Source organism: Cricetulus griseus, chromosome X (assembly GCF_003668045.3).
Source record: "Cricetulus griseus strain 17A/GY chromosome X, alternate assembly CriGri-PICRH-1.0, whole genome shotgun sequence".
Classification (NCBI taxonomy): domain Eukaryota; kingdom Metazoa; phylum Chordata; class Mammalia; order Rodentia; family Cricetidae; genus Cricetulus; species Cricetulus griseus.
In genome coordinates, this window is record NC_048604.1 from 98348124 (window position 1) to 98369886 (window position 21763).

Genomic DNA, 21763 nt, shown 5'->3' on the forward strand with positions numbered 1-21763 from the left:
TCTCCACCATTGCCTGGATTGTCAGATCGTGTCATCCTTGTAGGTCTCTGGAGATCTCCCTGGTTCCAGATCTCTTCTCGGACCTATAGTGGCTCCCTCTGATATGGTATCTCTCATCCTGCTCTCTCTCCTCTATTCTTCCCCCAACTCAATATTTCTGCTCCTCCATTTCCTTTCCTCTACTCCTCTTCTCTTGCTCTTATTGTAGCAGCTCCTTCCCCCCTACCCATATGCTCCCAGTTAGTTCAGGAGTTCATGCCACTTCCATTCCTGGGGACCATTTATCCCTTAGAGTCAGGATGGCTTTCTTGATGGCAGTGCAGGGTATCACATGACAAAAGACAGGTGCCATAAGTGTGTGTGTTGTGCGTGCGTGCGTGCGTGCGTGCGTGCGTGCGTGCGTGTGCGTGTGTGTGTGTGTGTGTGTGTGTGTGTTCTTTTGGCTTCAATTTTAAATTTTATTTTATTTTATATGTTCCTATAGATTTATTTTATACGTAAAATACCCTACTTCCAATCTGCCCTACCTTTTCTTGCCCCTCTCTCCTTCCTTTAGTATCCCTTGTATCCTTAGACAGCTTCACTTCTACTTTCATTTTAAATATGCACACATGATTTTTTTATACTACTTAAAACTAGAAATTACAAATGACAGTATGATATTTGGCTTTCTTATTTCTTTCACTCTTTCTATAAAGCCATCAAGAATTAATCATGTGGGCCTTATTTAATCGACCTCATCTGAAGGTCCTACCCCTAAATATCATAGTTGGATTAAATATGATCCTCTTGTTACCTGACAACAGAGACTGCAGCTCAATACATAAAGCCCTAGGAGATACTCAAACCATACCAGCCATAGCTATTGTTGAGTATTTTAAATAGTTCAAATGACACACACATTTCATGTAAGTAGTTTGATGACAATTGGAGAAAGGATTAGCACTGTAGAAATGAATGAAACAATTCATGAACTCAATGTCAAATAGCCTTTGAAAAATACCACCATATAATCTGTTTGTTTTTCTTCACAATCGGCCATTGACTAGATGGAAAGAAAGAAGAGTAGAACTCACACAGGCAATGTATTAACTATTTTGGTTCTGTTAGCTAGATTTCCTCACTTTGATTCATAAGGATCCCCCCCCCACACACACACATTTAAATTGCAAATTTTTACGTTTTTTTCATTTTGATTAGCATGCTGTTTTCATTAGTATATATTCATTGTAAAAGTTAATAGGAGGCACTCTCATACATATTTGCCTTTTCCTTGTAATAGATTTTTATTAACTCGTCAATAATTTGACATAATAAGTTTTGATCACTTTCATTCCCCTGTCTCAACTCCTCCAACCAAGACAAGTTTGTGTCCTCTTTTTAAAATAAAACCCATAAAATCCATTTTATGCTGCCAAAATATTCTTAGGTGTGTAGCCTTCCACTGGACCATAGAATACTTACTAGGGGCTACAGTCATAGAGAAAACTGACTGTCCCTCTTCCAGCAGCTAATGATTGCCAATATTTCCTTGGTTAGGGGTAGGACTTCATGCCCACTTCCATCTTCATGCTTTGGTCTTGTTTAAGCCATAAAAATTTAAGAGTCTGCCTGTGTTACCTAGGATAATTCCAGAAAACAGGTGTCCTTAAATGTTAGCATGTAAGTCTTAAGGAGATGAGTTTGGAATAATTGTCACAATTATAAGGGCATCTACTCTTTGTTCCTGCAATTCCACATTTGAGACTTTTTCCTACAGAAACACTTTCACATACATGAAATTATAAACATAGTGTGTTTATTATTTATCATGTCTTTGTTGACAATAACAAAATATTAGAAAACTCCAAATAGTTCTCAAATAAGACTGGGTAAATAAATGAGGCTATGCTGCATAAGTGCAGTAAAGAAGAGGAAGCATTTTAGGCACTGGTAGAGAAAGATCGTCAAGTTACGGTGGGTCGGGCGTTGGTGGCACACGCTTTTAATCCCAGCACTTGGGAGGCAGAGGCAGGCGGATCTCTGTGAGTTCAAGACCAGCCTGGTCTACAAGAGCTAGTTCCAGGACAGCCTCCAAAGCCACAGAGAAACCCTGTCTAGAAAAACCAACCCCCCAAAAAAAGATATGGTGGGTCATGAGTAAACAAGGTGCATAGCAACCAATTGGCTACATTTCTGTAAATTGAGGATGGAATGTGCAAAAACATTTTGTATTTTTCTATATATACGTGTTAGCACTGCAGTAACTATATAAAGAAACTAGTAACAGCACAATGATCACCATCTTCAGGGTTTGAGGATGGATGCTGAGCATTATTAGGACAAAGGGCAGTAATAGTTAAGTAACTTTGCACTGGGTACTATTTTCCATACCTTTAGTTCTGAACCATTAGACAAAGGTTAGGGAATATCAGAGTAAACTGGTGTCCTCTGACATGAAAGGACCACTGCATTCACAAACTCATAGCAGCAGTGGTTGCCTGTACAAGACCCATACAAGACCAAGACAGTCATCATTCTAGCTTGGAGGGAGAGGTTCCCAAGCTCGCACCTTTAACTAAAGAACTATGGTCTCTTGATGGTTTCTGGGGGAGGGGAGTCGATTTTCTTTAAGAAAGACCAACCATGCTCTACCAGATGGTTCAGAATTATATGGACAGCACAAATTCAGAGTCATGGGGTGATTTAAATTAAGAAGAGAAGGAGGAGGAGGAGGAGGAGGAGGAGGAGGAAGAAGACAACATGAAGTTGTGGGTGCATAGGGAGGTGGGGTGGGTCTGGGAAGAGGTAGGGGAGGAGTAAAGGATGAATAAGATAAAAAACACATTGTGTGAAATTCTCAAAGAATTAATAAAATTTGTTTATACAGATACAGACACATAAAATCTAAGGAAGTCAAGGAAAAAGGCTCTGTTGATCAAGACTCAGATTCATCCACCATAATGAAATTTGAAAGTAAATAGGAAAAACTTCCTGTTCTACTCTTTGTATGTTGCATTAGTAGTGATTTAGACAGAATGTTGGATGGAGGGGAAATCCTTTTATTTGTGTAAAGATAGTTTGCATTCCATTTACATGTGAATTTAGATGAAAATTCTTCCACATAACAAGTATTTTCATAACACATCAATCTCCCTGTGTATATTTTATGTTTTGTAAATCTATGATCACAAATCCTCTCCCTACTTTCCCATAATGCATAAAATAGTTTATTTATATATAAAAAATCTAACACTCAAAAATACATTAAAAATTTCCATAGGCTTATTTTTTTATTGATTCTTTGGGAATTTCACACCATGCACCTTGACCTGTAACCTGGCATAGTGTACTAAAATAAACCCTTTCGCCTCAAAATTAATAATATTTTTAAAATGAAAAAGTAAAATGTGTTTTAAAATGCTAAGTATATAAGTAAAGTTTCAATAAAACCTGTTATTGAGAATTATCTGGAGTGCTTGTATTTCAATGCAGAATGTTCCATCTTAAAATATTTGAAACTCTGCATTTTGCAGCAAATCAGCCTTATTGATTCTGATGTAGGTCTGAGGAACCAACAATCTAAAGGACAGGGCTGGTGAGATGGCCCAGCAATTAAAAGCTGCCTGCCACGAAGCCTGAAAACTGAGTTTGATGCCCAGGATCCACATGGCAGAAGAAGAAACTGCCTCCCACAAGTTGGTCTCCTGTGTGTGCGCCCTCATGTACATCTCCCCCTAAATTAATAGTAATAATGATAGTTATTATTAAAAATAAAAGGGACACAGAGCCACAAACTGCAGTCATGAAACAACCACTTTATTCACTATTGGATGCATGCGTCTGTCCAGTTTATAATTATGCTTTATTTTGTCCAGAAATAAGAGCAACTACTTCTCTTCTACCACTTTGAACACTGAGTTTTCTACAGTGGGTTTGAGTTACTATCACAGAGAGCACACGAGATGGGATAGTAGCTTTGGAAGAGTTTCTGGAAAAATCCAAATTCAATTACAGAGCACACTTTCTACTGAGTGAGTTTCACATGACTACACAGTTACACACATGACAAAGGTAAAAGGAGCTGAGTCAGTCGTGTTCATAGTGTGAATTTCTTCTACATAATTCACTAATCCAAAGAGCCTAGACAAAACCAAGCTATGACATTATTTACACTGAGTACCACACCTGGAACTTGTTCTGAGTTATTTAACACAGAGTTTATTTTTCAATGCAATAAATATTTATGGCTAATATTAACAAGTACAATTATAATTTACAAAATATGTGCCTAGTATTTAAAACAAAACATAAAACGACACTAAAGAAGCTTGTGCCATGTAGTTTCACACCTCACTGGAGTGTATCATCTCAAACCCTGTTGTCTCTATTGCAAGAAAGGTCATATACAGATCAGTAAAGCTCAGCGTACAGAACAAAATATTGTTTTAGGGAAAGCATTTTTTCTCTTACATTGTCATAGTCGATAGCTAAGGCCAACTCAAAGAAAACCTTGGATACACAAAAGGCCCAAATTGTACAATGTGTCTTAAATATTGAGGTTCCGAGATATATAAAAAAAAAATTCAAGCTTGTCTGGGAATTAATGAAGACTTGAATGTATGAGGTTTTATTATCCATTAAAATGATGCTCTTAAGAAACCATAAAGTTATGAATGTCTCTCCATGGAGTGAATTTTGAATTTGGGGAAATACAAATCTTATCTCCTAGAAATGTATGAACACAGGGAGGGCAGAGACAGTGAGATCCGGAATTCTAACAGGGCATCCAGACTATTGATTCCTTATTTGAGTTCCTGGACAAGTCTCTTAGTCCAGGAAGTATTTTTTTCTATGAGAGGCCATTCCAGGAAACCATCCATTGCCATATCTTATTTATTTAGTAAGGACAAGGGGTGGGGGTGAGTGGGTGGCTTTGCCTCTTTCTTGATACTCTTTCTCCAATGAATTCTGAGTAAAAAAAAGGCTTGATTGTTAGGACTGGGTCCTCTTCTCTGACTTTGTCCATTGCTGAGTTATTGTTTGATTGGGTTGTTTTGAGACAAAGTGTCACTACATAGCCCTAGCTGTCCTGGAACTTGCAGCAATTCTTGTGCCTCAGTCTCTTGAATGCTGGTATTACAAGCATGTGTCCCCAAGCAACATGTTCAGTAGGTTTTTCAGTTAGTCACAAAACCATGTGACTTAGTTGGTGCTTGCAACTAATATGTATCTCTGGGTTGAGATGAAAGTACAAGCTAAGGGACTTCCCTGATCAACCAGTTTGTACTGCATCCCGGCCTTGGCCTTCAATGAGTCCTTTACCTGATCCCCTATCATTACTAGATCAGGCCTTTAGACATCTAGAGTAGCAAGAGGACTTTGTATTAAGTCCTGTTAGCTTCATTTCTCACACAACCTGGATTTGGGAAGTAATACTGGGTGAAGGTGTAGAATCCAGAGAGATTCTGGTCTATATTTGTATTCTGCCACTTGACTCTTCCATGTAATTTTAGGATTGTTAAGTAATGCTTTTGAATCATGGTTTCATATGCCTAGGATAGCAGTTCACATTTGAATGTTTGCTGACACTAAATCCCTTGAGTCCTAGCACTTTCAAAGCCACAGGAATCTACTCAGGTTTGGGATAAATTATATTCATTTCATGGTCATTATTTTCCCCAAGCATTTTGTCCTATATCTCTGCCTTCCACTTCCTTATAACATGAGAAGATATTCCCACTTCTATGCAGACAACAATAACCCTACTAACCCTCTTGTACCAAGGTAGGGAGATTCTTTCTAGGGGTACCAAAATGTCTTGGAAACTGGGGAAGCAGTGATAGTCATTTTTCACAGATTGAGCCACAAAAATAAAGCATGGTTAATTCAGATCAGAGCAAAATAGAATCAGATTAAATTTCAGTGGATGAAACAGCCTTTTCTTTTTCATAGGTCAAATGTGGTTTGATTTTGACAGCTCATGTTTCAGTCCCATGGTTCCATGGACCTTTTAATTCAGTGCTACATGGTCACAAGTAAGTGAATTTAATACTTCTAAATTCCCATACTAAATTATGTAAATGGGCTTTTTGGTCATTGGGAAAGGCATTGGTTTGATGAGGTAATGCGTGTGAGAATTCTTTACAGACCATGAACATGAGGTAAATGCAATATTCTTTTAAATTAATCATGGACCGTAATAGTCTAACCCAAGGATCCTACATTGAATACATGTGAAACCTTGAAACTTTAAGAACGTATTTCAACTCCATTGAGTGTATTTCTAACATGAGGTTTCATGAAAGGCAAGTTTGTTCTTCATGTGCCATTTGTTGACTGCTCTAGATCTATGTTTTCCTGGAGCATATGCTTGGTCCTTCTTTATCTAACAAAGGATATCTTTGAAAGCCCAAATTATAATATTTTAAACTCTTTATGTGCGTATGGGAGGGGTTGTGTGGAGAGCATGAATGTAGTAGCATGGTGTATGTGTGGAAGTCAGAAGACAACTTACAGGATAGCTCTCACCTTCAACCATATGGATTCTGGGGATGGAATTCAGTGTGTCTGACTCAGAAGTAAGTGCTTTTAGCCATTGAGCTATCTCACTGGCCTTGAAGGCCAAAATTATAGTAAGAGTGGAGCAGTGTTAAAGTTGCTGTGTCTGTGTGCTATGGGAGGGTTATGGCTGGGAGGAATAGCAATCCAGACACAAATACAGAAGGAAGGGGTGTTTAGGGTGGTGTGGTTCCACTGAATAGCATGTGTGCACATGCACACAGAAAGACAGAGTGAGAGAAATTGGTCCCATAAAAGTAAAGCATTCTTGCTTCCTTTCAGCTGTTAGTTCATTCCATGAAAATGGGGCAAAATTTAGAGGAATTTTGTGAAATATGTTCTGTTCCTCCCCGAATCCCAGGGCTAATTCTAATCTATTCTCTCACAACCACTCCCTTCTAGTGTGGATGTGAAGAGATCCGATGGCAAGACAGTGTGTATTTCCCCCTTTTAGCATGATTTGGGGCACACTGTTAATTCAATCCTCATACAGTCAGGTCCTCGGGGCAATTGTTTCTATCTAGATTCTGGAGAAAGTGACTTAGCCACCTTTTAGCCCACAGATGAGGATGCCATTCAACACGTCATTCTCCAAACAAAGATAATCCCTTTTACTAGAAGCCATCTGACACATGATGAGGCTTGGAGACCAATAACCAACTGCTCCTCTTGGCAGAAGCATGAACTTTATAATCCAAGTTCTCCCACGTCTTATAGTCACGTTCATTTACTTTTGTTCAGTGTGCACTTTTCTAACAAGACGAGGCTGCTTCGTCTGTAGCAGCTTCTGAATAGTTTCCCCACGGGCTCTCCATCCTCTAAGCTGAAGGACCAAATTATTAGTGGGGCAAAGAGGCTTTGCTAATGAGGCAGAAAGCTAGATTCAGTGGGGAAGGGAGAGCAGCCAGAAGAACTGGGTTGAGCCATGCACATTTATGGGGAATCATAAAATCATCAGCAGGGAGGGGCCTTGTCTGCACTAACCAGGGAGGATCATCTTGCTGTAGAATATCACTCCCAATGGCAGCTGTACCTTCCCTGCCAGCAGCAGCCCTTGGTGGGGAGACTGCTTTGTTTATTGCTTAATCTATCACTGTTGAGCTGCCTGCCTTGGGGAGGCTCAATTTAAGATAGATTGAAAGGTAGTATCTGTCAATTGAATAAACACAGATGGTTTTCCACAGCAAAAATTGATTTTTTTTCCTTCACCAAAGACATAAGTGCTAAACGTGATTATCTTTGGAAGCCAGGCATGAAATGGCTCAGCTCCAGCCCCCGTGTGTTCTGCCCTGGTGAAGAAGGGACACTACATGGATTTCAGGTTTCTCCTATGCTTTTAGGTTTTTTATTTTAAAACAAAACTTAAATTTAGTTAGAGAAGAGATGGACCGGTGAAGTCTTTCCTAATAAGAACGTCTAGGTCAACCCATTGTTTAATTCACTCTGTGTTTTATCAGTTTAGGTCACCAGCTGCCAAAACTCCTTCCAACTCTTTCATTTACAAGTCACAAGAAAGTAACAAGATTTGCCTCAAGACGCATAGCAATACCCAGATCTTCTCACTGTTTGTCTAGTAGCTAGTAAAGAGACCCACTGTCTGTGCCCTGATATTAACTGGGGGAGACAGGAAGCTGAATCCTGTTCCGGAAATGTCTCTAGGAGCAGGTATATCAGAGATGCTAAAACTATTACCCTAAATTCCATATGCCAGAATTCTTGACATCCCAGAATGCTGTCTATGTTAACAACTATCCAGGCATGGAGCCATTTATGCTCAAGGGTTTTGAAGGGCTGAGGCAAAAGAGTAAAGTTGTGACACAGTATTTTAAGAGAACAGGTGTGTGAAAGCTAAAAAAGAGTGAAGAGCAAGACTTCCCTTTGAACAGTGAGAAGACTGGGCCACATGTTTTCTTATAAATCTTTCAGCTCTAATTCTAAAACAGTGCAAGCTCATGAACCTTTATTCATGTGAGTGAAGCCAAAGAGTCCCTGGGTAGCCGAACAACCTAGCTTCTTTCATCCTGCCCAGGTACATGGGAACATGGAAGAATGGGTGAAGGGTTCTGTAACTACGGAGGTGGACCATACCTGTGTTTTCAAGACAGAGCTGGAGATGATGAAGAGACTCAGAGAATCTTAGCAATAAAAGGGACTTAGCTCTGTCTTCTCATTTTAAACATGAAAAAGGAGCCTAGAGGTGGAAAAACTGATAGACAAAGTCATATAGCTAGAGGTAAGGTTGGGATAGCAAGACATCTTGGTTCTTTTACCTCCACTGTCTGTCTGTCTTGCTTTTCAAACAGTGCAATGTAATTAAGGACTACCAGAAAAGCTTGTGTTTACAGTACATAAAAGCCCAGAGAAAATGGGAATGAAGAGATTTTGTTCCAGATGGTACAACTGTAAGCACAAATCCTTACACTGTCTTGGTCCTAATGCCTAAAGCTCCACAGTTAGCCAGTACTTCTCCACATCAACCGACAGAAAGCTTTTTATATGTGCTATGTGCTTGCTGTTTATATCTCACCCAGGCAGAGAAAGCTTGAACTAAAATTGCCTTAGGAATTAAGGAATACACATTAGGAAACACTTGTACAATTTAGACTTAGAGTCAAGTGAGTTTGCATATTCACAGTATGTCAGAATTGGCCCATCTTTAAGTTCAGAAAAAGTCAAAGCAGAATTTCTCAAGTAAGATGGTCCAAACTTTAGAGTACTCTCTATGCATTTAGAGAAAAATGGAGCTGCTTGTCTAGTCTTTTTCTGCATGTGGACTATTTCATACACATTCTTTTAAAATAGAAACAAATATGTACCTTTTTGTTGGTTCAAAAATCTAAGCTTTCTATGACTTTTTATACATGTTCAGACATCAGATCATGTTACTAAAATTATATTATATTAATTTCCTTCCCAAACTTTAGGGGACCTATACATCCAGTATAAACATGATTTTATTTATCTACAGTTATGCTCTTTCTCAAATTGAAACTACTGCTTCACCATAGCAAGGACAATTAAACCTAAGTAAATACATTTGATTCAATATATGCATACCAAGAATACACACCACCATTTATACATTTATACATAGTTGTTGCTTTGATAAAATGATCATTTTTTTCTCACAAAAGGATTTCTCCTCCATGGAAGAATGACACTGCAATGGCCCAAATTGGATTAATGACAACCAGAATTTTGATGAAATGAGAAGTCAGAGCATAAGCTATTGTTCTATATTCATACATGGATCTATTGTTTGCTTGTAATTTGTCTTAACATTTTATAGTGGGTGTTTCTCCCATGTCCTCAGCAACATTTTTTTTAAAAAGTCAATATTTAGAGGTTTGTTTTATATTACACTGGCATCCAATGTTATAAATTAAGTCCATTCCTCACACATGGGACTCTTTTTTAGAGTTGGCTTCTAGTTTTAGGAATGTAAATTAAAGTTGTCCCTTAGTTTACATATTATAGATATTTCTGGAAAAAAAGAGTCAAGCCATGTTTTGAAAGCAATCAGCTTCTGTTTAAATAAAATCTTTCACAGAGTAGATATCCAATGCATGGCTTCTCAGCTCTCTTTGTTCATACAATTTCTATGACTTAATTGACCATACTTGCATAGCAGGGCTTGGCGCTTTGGGTAATAATTTCCAATTTGTTCCTTCCTCTTTAAAGGAAGATTTGATCTCCATCAGAAGAAGCCCTCCCAAACTGAAATGGAAAATGAAGCCAGCACTTTGAGATACAATAGTGATTGGTGCATTTGCACATCTCTCCTACCCATCTGTATCCCTCAGCCTCCTGAAGGGTCTTTGGAAAGTACAGAGATAACAACCAATTACAGGGCTCCTGGCCATCCATAAAACAAAATCTGGAGTCCCTTAGGAGGCAATGTCGAGGGATTAGTCTAGACATACCCCTCATGATAGATGTTTCCATTGATGAGGCTGAAGGTGGCTGAGGGGTTGGTACTTTTGAAGGAGGTCATGCAGGTGGTACTTCTCCCAGTGCTGTGGGACCGGCTCATTAGGCCAGGCTGGCAGCAGAGAAGCTGAGTGTTGAACTGCTTCCTGAAGCTCTTGCTCAGCAGATAGAGGGCAAAGGGGTTCACACAGGAGTTGGTGAAGGCCAGGAGGCGGGCACAGATGCTGGTGACAAAGTGGAGCATGGAGGTGTCCACCTCTGAGTAGTGGTAGGAGCGGTACAGGTAGATGACGTGATTGGGGAGCCAACAGAAGGCAAAGAGTCCCACAAACACCAGTACTGTCTTGGCAAGTCGCTTCCGGGATTCAATCTGAGCAGAGAGAGGTAGAGGGGGTGCAGTGTTAGAGGAATGAAGACAAGCAGACACAGACAAGGAAATGGATGAGGGAGCAGAGCCACAGAAAGTTCAATTGGAATTGAAGATAGTGTGTGTGTGTGTGTGTGTGTGTGTGTGTGTGTGTGAGAGAGAGAGAGAGAGAGAGAGAGAGAGAGAGAGAGAGACAGAGACAGAGACAGAGAGACAGAGACAGAGACAGAGACAGAGAGAGACAGAGAGAGACAGAGAGAGACAGAGAGAGAGGAAAAAGGAAGGAAACAGAATCTGAAACACTGATTGACAAGGCAGGAAGCAGAAACCCATGAGGTAAAATAGTTAGAACATGCTGCTGAGAACAGATCTTTAAACAAAGTTGATTACATGCTTGAATGGATCGCACAATGAAATTCTAGTAAGTGCCCTCTTTCCCCTCCAGAGAGCATTGGGGCAGTTTATCAGCCATTCTACTTCATGCCTTTCTTTGCTCTACAGTTAATTATTTCTTATCCCCTCTGATGCTCAGAACAGCAACCAGCTTTATTCTCCCTCATTGGCCAAGCTGAGATAAGTCTGTATTATTATTTTTTTAATCTCTAGCTATTTCTGGACTACACTGTGAGGAAGGTGATTACACAAAGCAGAGTGAACATCTCAGCACTTAGCTCCCCTTGTGACTTCAAGGGGGGACTTCTTTCTCATTAAACAATTTGGGATACAGTGGGTGTTTGCTTACTAAAAGGCCTTTCAAATAGTCAGCCAGTTGTTCTGGCAACCACCATTTCTCCTTGGTAGAAAAAGAACATTGAAAGAGGAGCCCTCCAAAGGAATCAGCTATTCACTTCCAAGGAGTTGGGGGTCTTTTGATGTACCATTAAATATATCAAAGATCTCCATTTGGGCTAGGAATCAAAAAAGAAGTGACTGAGGCCAGAGAGATGGCTTGCAAAGGACCTGGATTCAGTTTCCAGCATCCACATGGTGGCTCACAACCATATATAAGTCTCCTCCAATGGGATTTGGTGCCTTCTTCTGACTTCCATGGATACCAGCACACTCATAGTACACATACATTGTAGGCAAACACACATATACATAAAATTAAAATACATAAATATAAAAATTAAAAATACTGGCAAAGAAAGGAAAACCAGAGCCACTAGTTTCTACTTGTTGTCCCCACAGGATAAAATTTCAGGAGTTTATGGGAGATAGAGGGAGGAGTAACATATGGGGATATCCTGCATGCTGGGACCTGTAGCTATTACACATGCTCTCATAATTTTCCAATAACCTTCTGAAATAGAAACTATCACTGAAACAATGATAAGAAAATTGAGACCTCAAGAGGGAAAATCAAATATGGAGTTGAGCCAGTCATTCTATAAACCTTTCTTTTTTCACTGTGTAGATAGAGATGGGTTTCACGACGACATAGGTGTTCAAGCATGTCATGTCATTTGACTTTAGTACCCCCCTCTTAACCAGATTGTCTCTTTTTCTTCATCCACTCTCCTTTTCCTTCTCCCTCTGCTTTATCTATAGTTACTCTCTTCCTAATCAAAGAGCATGATTGGAATTAAAAGAAGTATCTATAGAAAGCATTGGAGTCCCTGAAATTATTTTCCTTTTCACAGCGAATCCAGGGCCTTGTGTATACTAGGCAAGTGCCCAATCATGGAAATAAGCCAAGGCCCTTAAAGAGGCATCACTCACTTCATAGAATCTCAAAATCAAGCGATGTGATTACTTATGCAACCTACTTGTCACTAAGATCCAAAATGAATACAAGAGGCCAAGTGCCTAAGGAGGACAATGAATCAACAGTAAGCACCCACCTGCTTCTTGACATGTATATTGCCTTCCACGGGAAGATTGTAGGCACTCTGAATCAGATTTCGGGCAATGAAGTAGTAGTAGACAGAGATGATTGACAGTGGGATAATGTAGAAAACCAGAAAGGAAGCCATAGAGTGGATTTTAGGGTGCAGCTCATTAGAGTGTGGGTAGGGGGCACAGCTAATGAAGGTTTGGTTGGTATCTTTCACATGGAACGGATGGAGGTCAGAAAACACAGCCTCTGGGATGGCCAACAGCATAGAGACAATCCAGATCAAGGCAGCTTTGAGACAGATCTTCATCAGGGCGTGTGATGCCTGGATATCCATTGGTCGGACGATAGCTTTGTACCTGGGACAGCAAAAAGGGAATGGCTCTGTATAAGTTGCTCAACATAATTATGGACAATAGCACAGCAAGGACCAAGATAGGGTAAGTTAGGCTTCTGAGGAGCAAAATGGAAAGGGGCACTCACCATTAAGTTCATGCAAATGTTTACTCTGAATTCTCATGACCCCGAAAGTGAGTGCCTTCTGAAATTTGTCACCTTGAGCATGTCCCTTTCCACATTCTAGCTGGTCTCTAATGGATGCCTTGAGAAATACAGAAGTTCTGTTCTCTCTCTCTCTCTCTCTCTCTCTCTCTCTCTCTCTCTCTCTCTATCTCTCCTTTTCTCTGTTTTTAGTTTAGAGGTTTAAACAGTTTTATGTACATTTTCCTACCTTCTTTGCTTCATTGTTTAAATTATTATATAGAACAATTACATCATTTTCTCTCTTCCCTTTCCTCCCTTTAAACCCTCCCATGTACCCTGCCTTTATCCCTGTGAAATTCTCTCTCTCTCTCTCTTACACACACACACACACACACACACACACACACACACACACACACACACCTAAATATATAATACAGTGTGCTCAGTCTATTTAGTCTTATTTGTATGTACATAATTTCTGGGCTGACCATTTGATATTGAGTAACCAATTAGGTGAGTTCTTCCCTGGGGAAACTATTTCTCCCACTCTCAGCATTCCTTAGGTGCCTGGAGTTGTTTGTGTAGGCATGGGCTCCCATCAGATTTCCCCTTTAAAAATTACACATATTTCTTTATTGTGTATAAAATTATATTTCAAAATATGTATACATTCTGCAAAGGCTTGAGTTAATTAGCGTAAGCATTATCTCACAGAGTTATCTTGTTTTTGTTTCTATGAAACCAATTAAAATTGACTCTGATTTTCAAGCATACAATACATTGTTAATAACTGTAGTCACTGTGCAGCACAATTCACTGAGTCTCTTGATTTTAAGAGTGCTTCTCAGAAAAGCCAATGTTCCCTTCAGTTTTCTTAATGAATTGTAGAAATGAATAACAAAGGAAATTGCTACCTAAAGAGAGACACAGAAGCAAGGAGCTTGTTTTTATTTTGTAAAATCTTCATTTTGAATATTCACATCCATTTCCAGGAATCTGAAGTCATTGAATATTTTCAATATTTCTCTTCTTTCTTTCAAAGAATGGGGAATGAATAGGCCATTGACAGTGGTGCACCCAGAAGGAGACCTGTAATTAACAAACTGATCTTTGCTTCACTTTCTTGCCTCTCCTTTCTGCCCTATCTCCTTACTGTTTTGGGAGGTACCTATACTGCTGTTGCCTTCAGTTAAGGACTCTGAGAAGCAGACACAAGCTTGAAGTCAAGGGTACAAAGGTCTATTTGGGTGGATACCTGAGCTGAACTAGCTAATGAACTATTTACTCAGGTACTGAAGAGTTTCTCTTTCTCTTAAACAGCTAACCAGAAAATATAGCTAGTTAATGATTGATACTAAAAAGAAAATATTTTTGCTCTCAAAGAAGTGACCAGGGCCACTGTGTTTTAACCCTGGTGAAGATAAAAAAAAGAGTATTTTCATCCATTTGCCTTCGAATTTCAAGATGTCACTGTTTTTTTTTTTTTTTCTGCTGAGTAGCACTCCATTCTGTATAGCATCCTGACTGAGGTAACCCGGTCACAGAAAGATGAACATGGTATATACTCACTCATCAGTGGACATTAGACATAGAACAAAGCATTACCAGCCTACAATCCACAACCCCAGAGAAGCTAGGAAACAAGGAGGATGCTAAGAGAGACATGAATGGACCCCTGCCCCTCCACACAGAAGGGGAAAGAGACAAGATCTCCTGAGTAAATTGGGAGCATGAGGGAGAGGGAGGTAGGAGAAAGATGAGAAGAAAAAGAGGAGGGGAGAGGGGAACATGAGGGACCAGGTAGGTCAAGTTGGGGGAAGAACAGAGAAAGACAGCAAGGAAAGAGATACCTACATTAGAACTTGGCTTCCCTCTTTCTCTTCATGCTCAATCCCACAGTCTGCATACAAGTCTGAATCCAGTCCTTCCAAATCCCAGTTTAAGTGTCATCATGAAGATTCTGCAGACTAATTGATGCCTCAAACACTTCCATTCTTTCTCCCAACTTGTCTGAATTTTTGGATAAGGTTATCAGCTCTTCTTACTATGCACTGTTTTTAGTTAATAATTAATTATTTGTAGTACTGAGGATTGAACAAAGACCTTGCTCATGCAAGCTAGGCAAGTGCTCTATAAGGCCCATTTTGAGACAGTCCTTATAAATTGCCTAGTCTTGCCTTGAACATACTGTATAGTGAAGTTAAGCCTCCAACTTGCAATTCTCTTGCATCTTGCATCTGCCTCCTGAGTAACTTGGATTATGGACTGTACCACCTGGCCTGACATTAATTTATTATTTTCTAGATTTTTATGGGTATGTATTTTCTAAGTGACTTTTTAATCAGTTTCCTCAGGTCTGAAGATGCTGTCTTCTTCTCTCCATTTCTTTCTATAGTATGCAAAATGCCCCAAGTCTCTTGTTCTACATATGTTTAAATAGGATCTCAGCAAACACTTGCTATTGGTTGTCAGTCTATAACTTTCAAGAGAGTCTCTCATTCCCAAGTTCTAACAGATGAGAGAGAGGGGCTTTACTATTACACACTTAGTAATAATCATTCTTCTGTAGATGGGCAAGTTCACTCTGCTGATAATACCAGACTCAAGATAATTTTTTCTCACTTCTAAAAACATCTGTGCTTCATTTTCCTTGTGTCAACATTGGAAAGGGTGAAGGACGGTCTTCACAAAATTAATGTTCCAAAGACTCGAACTAATTGGCTCCTGTGTCCAAGATTAGAAGCCTTTGTCCACAGAAAGGCTTGACTTTTACCCAGATGACAGTCTTTTCATTATTTTACTCAAATAGTTCAGCCCTTGTTTGTCTATAATTATCTACTGTAGTCAGCAGGAATTGTTGAACATCAACCCTTTAAAACTCCCAGTACAATTCAAATGTTCACTGTACAAAGAAGATTGGTCTAGAAGAAAACAAAATGAGCAAAATAGTCTCTTACGTAACTGTTATGTTGCCTGAATTTAAATTAGAACCCTACAGGTAAACATTGACAAAACTATAAAACCCCAGATTTATTTTCCTTCAAGAATAGCATCTACAGTCCCCCTTGAAGAAATCTGAGGTTGTTATTAGCTGATTGTAAGATGCCTATAACTCAGAGCACAGAGAAGCGGAATCTTTAAAAAAGTTTTTTTCTCATATAATATATTTTGATCATGCATTTTCCTCACTCCAACTCCTCCCAGATCCTCTTTGCCCCCCATCCCTCTGAGTTATTTCTCAGAAAACAGCTTAGTGGTCCTTGTAGCAGATCCAACTATCCTATTTTAAACATGTGGCATATTACTGTCATCCTTTCTAATTTTTCTCCAGGTTAATAGCCCCAGTGCTCTTTTTCATCCCATCTTAATATACTCTAGTATCTTCTGGTTTGTAACACAGACTGTGATCAAAGCAGAATCCCCAGGGAAATGGCTGGATGGAGGGAAGGGTTGAGAAAAAAGACATAAAGGAAGGAAATTGGAGAATAATAGAGAGGGAAGCAGGAAGTAGAAGATGTTAGGTAAATGAAGATGACAGAAGGAATGAGGAGAAGAATGGACTAAACATTAGCGTGACTCCTTAAAACAGTTCAGTTGTTGTTATGTAATGCCCTCACCAATGTATTCACTTGGACTTTTTCAAAGTTCCTTATTGTTCCAAGGAAGCTAGTGTAAGAGCAGTGGTTAGTTGAAGGGGAATTGAACACTTAGAGGAAAGCACTCAAGTCCCTTTTTTTGAGAATTTTTTTAAAGACTAGACAGAGCTGACACTCAGTATTAACTCTCACAACAAAACACAACTCTGCCATGTGACATGCATTCCCCTGGTCAAGCATGTGGGGTGGGAAAGGCATTAATAGCACAAGACGGAAGATCCTCAAAACTTGCAGAGCTGATACAATTGTAGACCTTGTTTCCCTCTCCAAGGCTTGGTGGAAGTGATATGAATAAAGAGAAGTTGGGCATAGAGTTGAATTCAATCTTTCTTCCCTACTGCAAATGTATCAAATATTTTTACTCACATTAAAGAAAAGGTGATAAACTAAATGACACAAGGAGTTATGCAGCTTCAAATAGGGTAAAAGCACTCCTCATTGTGTTAGTTAGGAATACCACTCAGTAGCACCTTCAAGATATGTGTTTTATTTATAAATAATACATGTACTGCAAGAAAATATTCTAAAATTATTATCTACTAAAAGAAAATGGAAGCTCTTGCAGAAACGTATACATCTGAAGTAGGAAATGTATAAGATGAACCTCAAATACATTATGGTGCCAGACAGAAAGGAAATGCTTGAAGTATGAGATTTGTGGTAATGAACATAGAAAACATATTGAAGAGTCTTCTTAGGACAATTTTATCAATAAAATTAGAGCAGTGGTAATAGAACACTCAGTGAATTTAAGGCTATTCATAAATCTATGTCATTTTTATTATTTTTTATTTATGAGCATGTGTGTGCCTTTGCTTGGGTTTATGTGCACCATATACATGCAGATACATCGGGAGGCCAGAAGAGGGATTCAGATCCCCTGAAGTTGCAGTTTTAGGCAGTTATGAGCTTACCAACATGAGACCCAACTTGGGTTCTCTGCAAACGCATAACCTGCTTTGAACTGCTGCCATCTTTCCTGCCCTTCTTTTAAAATTAAAAAGCAAAAGAAAAATGCCAGCTAATAAATAAAGGAGAAATATGTTTAGATGTCCATTTGTAACCTATGTAATCATTGATTCAGTGAAAACAATAAAACAATTGAGGCTAGGGGTTTGGAAGTAATAAGATATTCACACAATGTGCTCACTGCAGAACATTATCTGGTTACAAATGGGAAAATATACCTTTATGATAGAAGGATCTAGAAGTTACCCCTTAACATAGCAAATGCATGAGAAATTTTTCCTTTAAACAGTGTAAGCACATGATCCAGTACTTAAGATATTCTTAGAGGTTCAGGAAAATGCTTTAACTTTATTTAAAATTTAGAAAATATGTTCATTTTTATTTTGTCATTATACTAATGTATTCATGAAACTAAAACTTCAACTTGCATTCCTCCTGTTTCAGCCTCTGAAGGAGCTGGACTTAGAGTCCTGGGTCATCAGATTGACGACCTATGCAGTCAGTATTTGTGGCCAAAACATTTAATCAGAATCTAAACATGAAGGAAAAAGACAAATCCATATTCTGGCACATTCTAGAAGATGATTGGCTTTGACTTACCAACAATAGCAATGTCCATTGCATCTGTAACTATAGTAAGAACCTACTGCTAAAAATGCCACATACTTTGGTTGCATGCCATAGAGAAATCAAGTTGTAACTGATTTGGAAATTTCCTCCATTCTGGGAAGTTTTCTAGTGCCAGAAGTTGATACAAAGGACACTTTGGGGCTGGGGGTAGGGCAAAGCCTTCAGTAGAATTACCCAGGAGTGAACCCTGCATGCTACAATACTAACCTGGCAGGCAAGATGTGCCCGCCTGTGCAATAGTGGAATGACTGTTAGAGGGGTAACCAACGCTTTTATGATTGGATCTGAGGCATGATCCACAGGAAGGATTCGTGCCTAGTACTATAACCCTGGTCAAAAGTTCACAGTTGGAAAGGTCATGGATCCTAGAGAACTACTACTGTTGTTTTGCTAACAACAAAGGGCAAATACCTTCTAAATATTTATGTTTGAGGCTGTAGAGATGGCTCTACAATTAAGAGCACTGACTTGCTGCTCTTGCAGAGGACCAGGTCTGTTTCCCAGCACCCACAGGGCAGTTCACAACTGTCTGTGACTCCAGTTCCAGGAGATCCAGCTAACCCTGTCTTCTGTCCTCCATGGGCACCTGGCACACATCATACACTACACATGCAAACAAAACACTCATAGACATAAAATGAAAACAAACAAATCTTTAAACATATATTTATGTTTATATCCATAGATTAATGCTACTCTCACCCTTGGTCAGAGAAGCTTATTTTTTAGTGAGTAGTAGGTCATGCAGAGACTCATAACTGGTCAAAGAGCTAATTATAAGTAATTATTGGATGCTCTGTTCTAAATGGATCATCTATATCAACCCCTTTGTCCAAGTCTCAAGCGACATTTAAGAACAGATGGTGGAAAGAATATAAGAATAAGATGATTTTGGGGATGGGAGGGGTGCTGTGAAATGCTCTCTTCTGGATGAGATTGGTATTGCTCTCATGAACTCATAGCAGTTGTGGTCACCTGCACAAGATCAAACCAGTTAATATTCCAGCATGGTTGGGGGAGGAGATCATGAACCCTCCCTAGCTGCAGAGCTATTGACTGTTGGTGGCTCCTGGGAGAGGGAGTCATTTTATTGGGTATGTGGTCACTGGTAGGTTTCTTATTCTTCATTGGAGAGTTTTAGGCTCATGTATACATGGGAAGCCCTAATTCTACTTAGTTGGGTTAATTTTTTGAAAAGAAGTCAGGACATGAATTGGGAGGTAGATGTTTTGGGGAGTACCCAAAGGACATTGGGGTGGGGGAAACTAAGGGTGGATACAATCAAGATGCACTGTATACATGTATGGAATTGCCAAATAACAAATACAAAATATTCTTAAAATACCAATGTCATTGCTATTAAAGAAATTGAAGTCAAGGAAAATGGAGAGTCCTACTTTGAAGCTGATGAAAGAGGTATAATGTGTATAATGCATACGTGTTTATTTGATCGGTAATTATAAAAATGAAACTATAAAAGATTTTTAGGGGAAATTGGTTATGGGTTAAATATTAGATATTGTTAAAAATTATTGTTCATTTCTCCTAACAGGATAATGATATTAAGTATACAGAGGAGTGTGCTGACTGGTCTTATGTCAACTTAACACACAAACTAGAGTTATCTGAAAGAAGGGAGCCTCAGTTGAGAAAATGCCTCCATAAGGCACAGCTATGAGGTGTTTTCTTAATTAGTGATCAATGGGGGAGGGCCATGCCCATCATGGGTGGTGCCATCCCTGGGCTGATATTCCTGGGTTCTAGAAGAATGCAGGCTGAGGAAGCCATGGGGAACAAACCAGTAAGAAGCATCCCTCCATAACTCTGTATCAGCTCCTGCCTCCAGGATCCTGCCCTTCTTGAGCTCCTGTTCTGGCTTCCTTCAATGATGGACTACAATGTAGAAATGTAAGTGAAGCAATCCCTTTCTTTAAGTAATTGTAGAAATGTTTTGGCCCAGCAGCAGGATCCTTAACTAAGACAAAGAGGGTCCTTGTTCTGAGAGAAAACACTCAAATGCATAGGGGTTTAATTTTCAAAGCTCGACACAGAACACAACCTGCAAACTTAAACACAAACACACTTAGTACATTGGAGAGGCAAAACTGAGGAAATGGCTTTTATAGGATGTAAGTGGACATTCTAAATATGTATTTTTTTAAGATAGGCTAGCAGTAGAAAAAAAGGTGAAATAATGTGTGGTGGTTTGAATGAGGATGGCCCCCATAGGCTCTCATATTTGCATGCTTGTTCTCCAATTGGAACTGTTTGGGAAGGATTAAGAAGTGTGGCCTTTTTGAGGAGCTGTGTCACTGGGGGAAAACTTCGATGTTTCAAAAGCCCACACCATTCCCAATTATTTACCCCTCTCTATCTCTCCCTCCTTCCCTCCCTCTCTGTCCTCCTGTCTCTCTGCTGTGGTTATTGTCCTAACATGTAAGCTCGTAGCTACTGCTCCAGCACCATTGCCTGTCTCCCTGTTGTCATGCTCTCTGCCATGATGTTCAAGTACTCACCCTCTGAAACTGTAAACCCAATAACTCTTCTATAAGTTGCCTTGGCCGTAGTGTTTCTTCTCAGTAATAGAAAAGTAACTAAGACATAATGTCATATTTTTTCTTTATGTCATTAAAGATAAAAAAGCCTTTACCATATGAACAACATTATTAAATTAAAATTGAAATGTGACTGAATGTAACTTACTGGCTCAGGACCTACACCAGTTGCAAGGGATGTAGTTCCCAGCTATAGTCACATTGTTCTCTTGGGTTCATGATTTTAATATTGTCTACAACCTGTGAGGTTTTGTTGTGTTCTCTTTTGTTACATTGGGACTATTTTTAAGCCACTTGTTCATTTAGGGAAGCTAGTTTAATTAAAACTAGATTATATACAAATGCACATCAGTCCACAGTGGCTGGCTATGAGCTGAGAGATTAGGGAAGAGTGAGGTTGCCATTGTGAGTGGGGGCACTGCTTCTGCTGCCTGATAGGCATCTGGTAATGGAGCCTATGTTACAGAGGTTAGAGATTGAGCCTCGGTTTGGAACCTAGTGTTTAATTCACCTTGCATTTAAATAGAAGCCTATATAAATAGAAGGTTTGATACTTTCCTCTCTTACCCATTAGATAGGTCCCAAACTCTCTCCAGGTGAGTGATGTCCACTTTGGGGTCCATTGTCCCATATGAAAGTTTCCAGACGATGTAGCTAAGGTTTTAGTGGAATTCCTAGGAGTCTTTAACAGAGATCTTCCTTCTTTTGGTAGAAGCAAGCTTTAAACCTAGGCCAAGGGAGTGGGTCACGTTCCATGCTGTGAAATGTAATTGGACTTTAGCTTTTCCTTAAA

The 21763-nt window shown here is 39.3% G+C and overlaps 1 protein-coding gene across 1 annotated transcript in view; it reads right to left on the minus strand.

Moving 5' to 3' along the window:
* Nucleotides 1-7749: 7749 nt before the first annotated feature.
* Nucleotides 7750-21763, minus strand: part of Grpr (gastrin releasing peptide receptor) — a 36138-nt gene continuing 22124 nt past the window's right edge. Inside the window, exons 2-3 of the mRNA XM_027432782.2 lie at nt 12682-13033; nt 7750-10840 (exon numbers count right to left, since the gene is read on the minus strand). Coding sequence (XP_027288583.1) covers nt 10454-10840; nt 12682-13033 — 739 coding nt within the window. The 3' untranslated portion in view covers nt 7750-10453. The remainder of the gene's footprint in view (nt 10841-12681; nt 13034-21763) is intronic.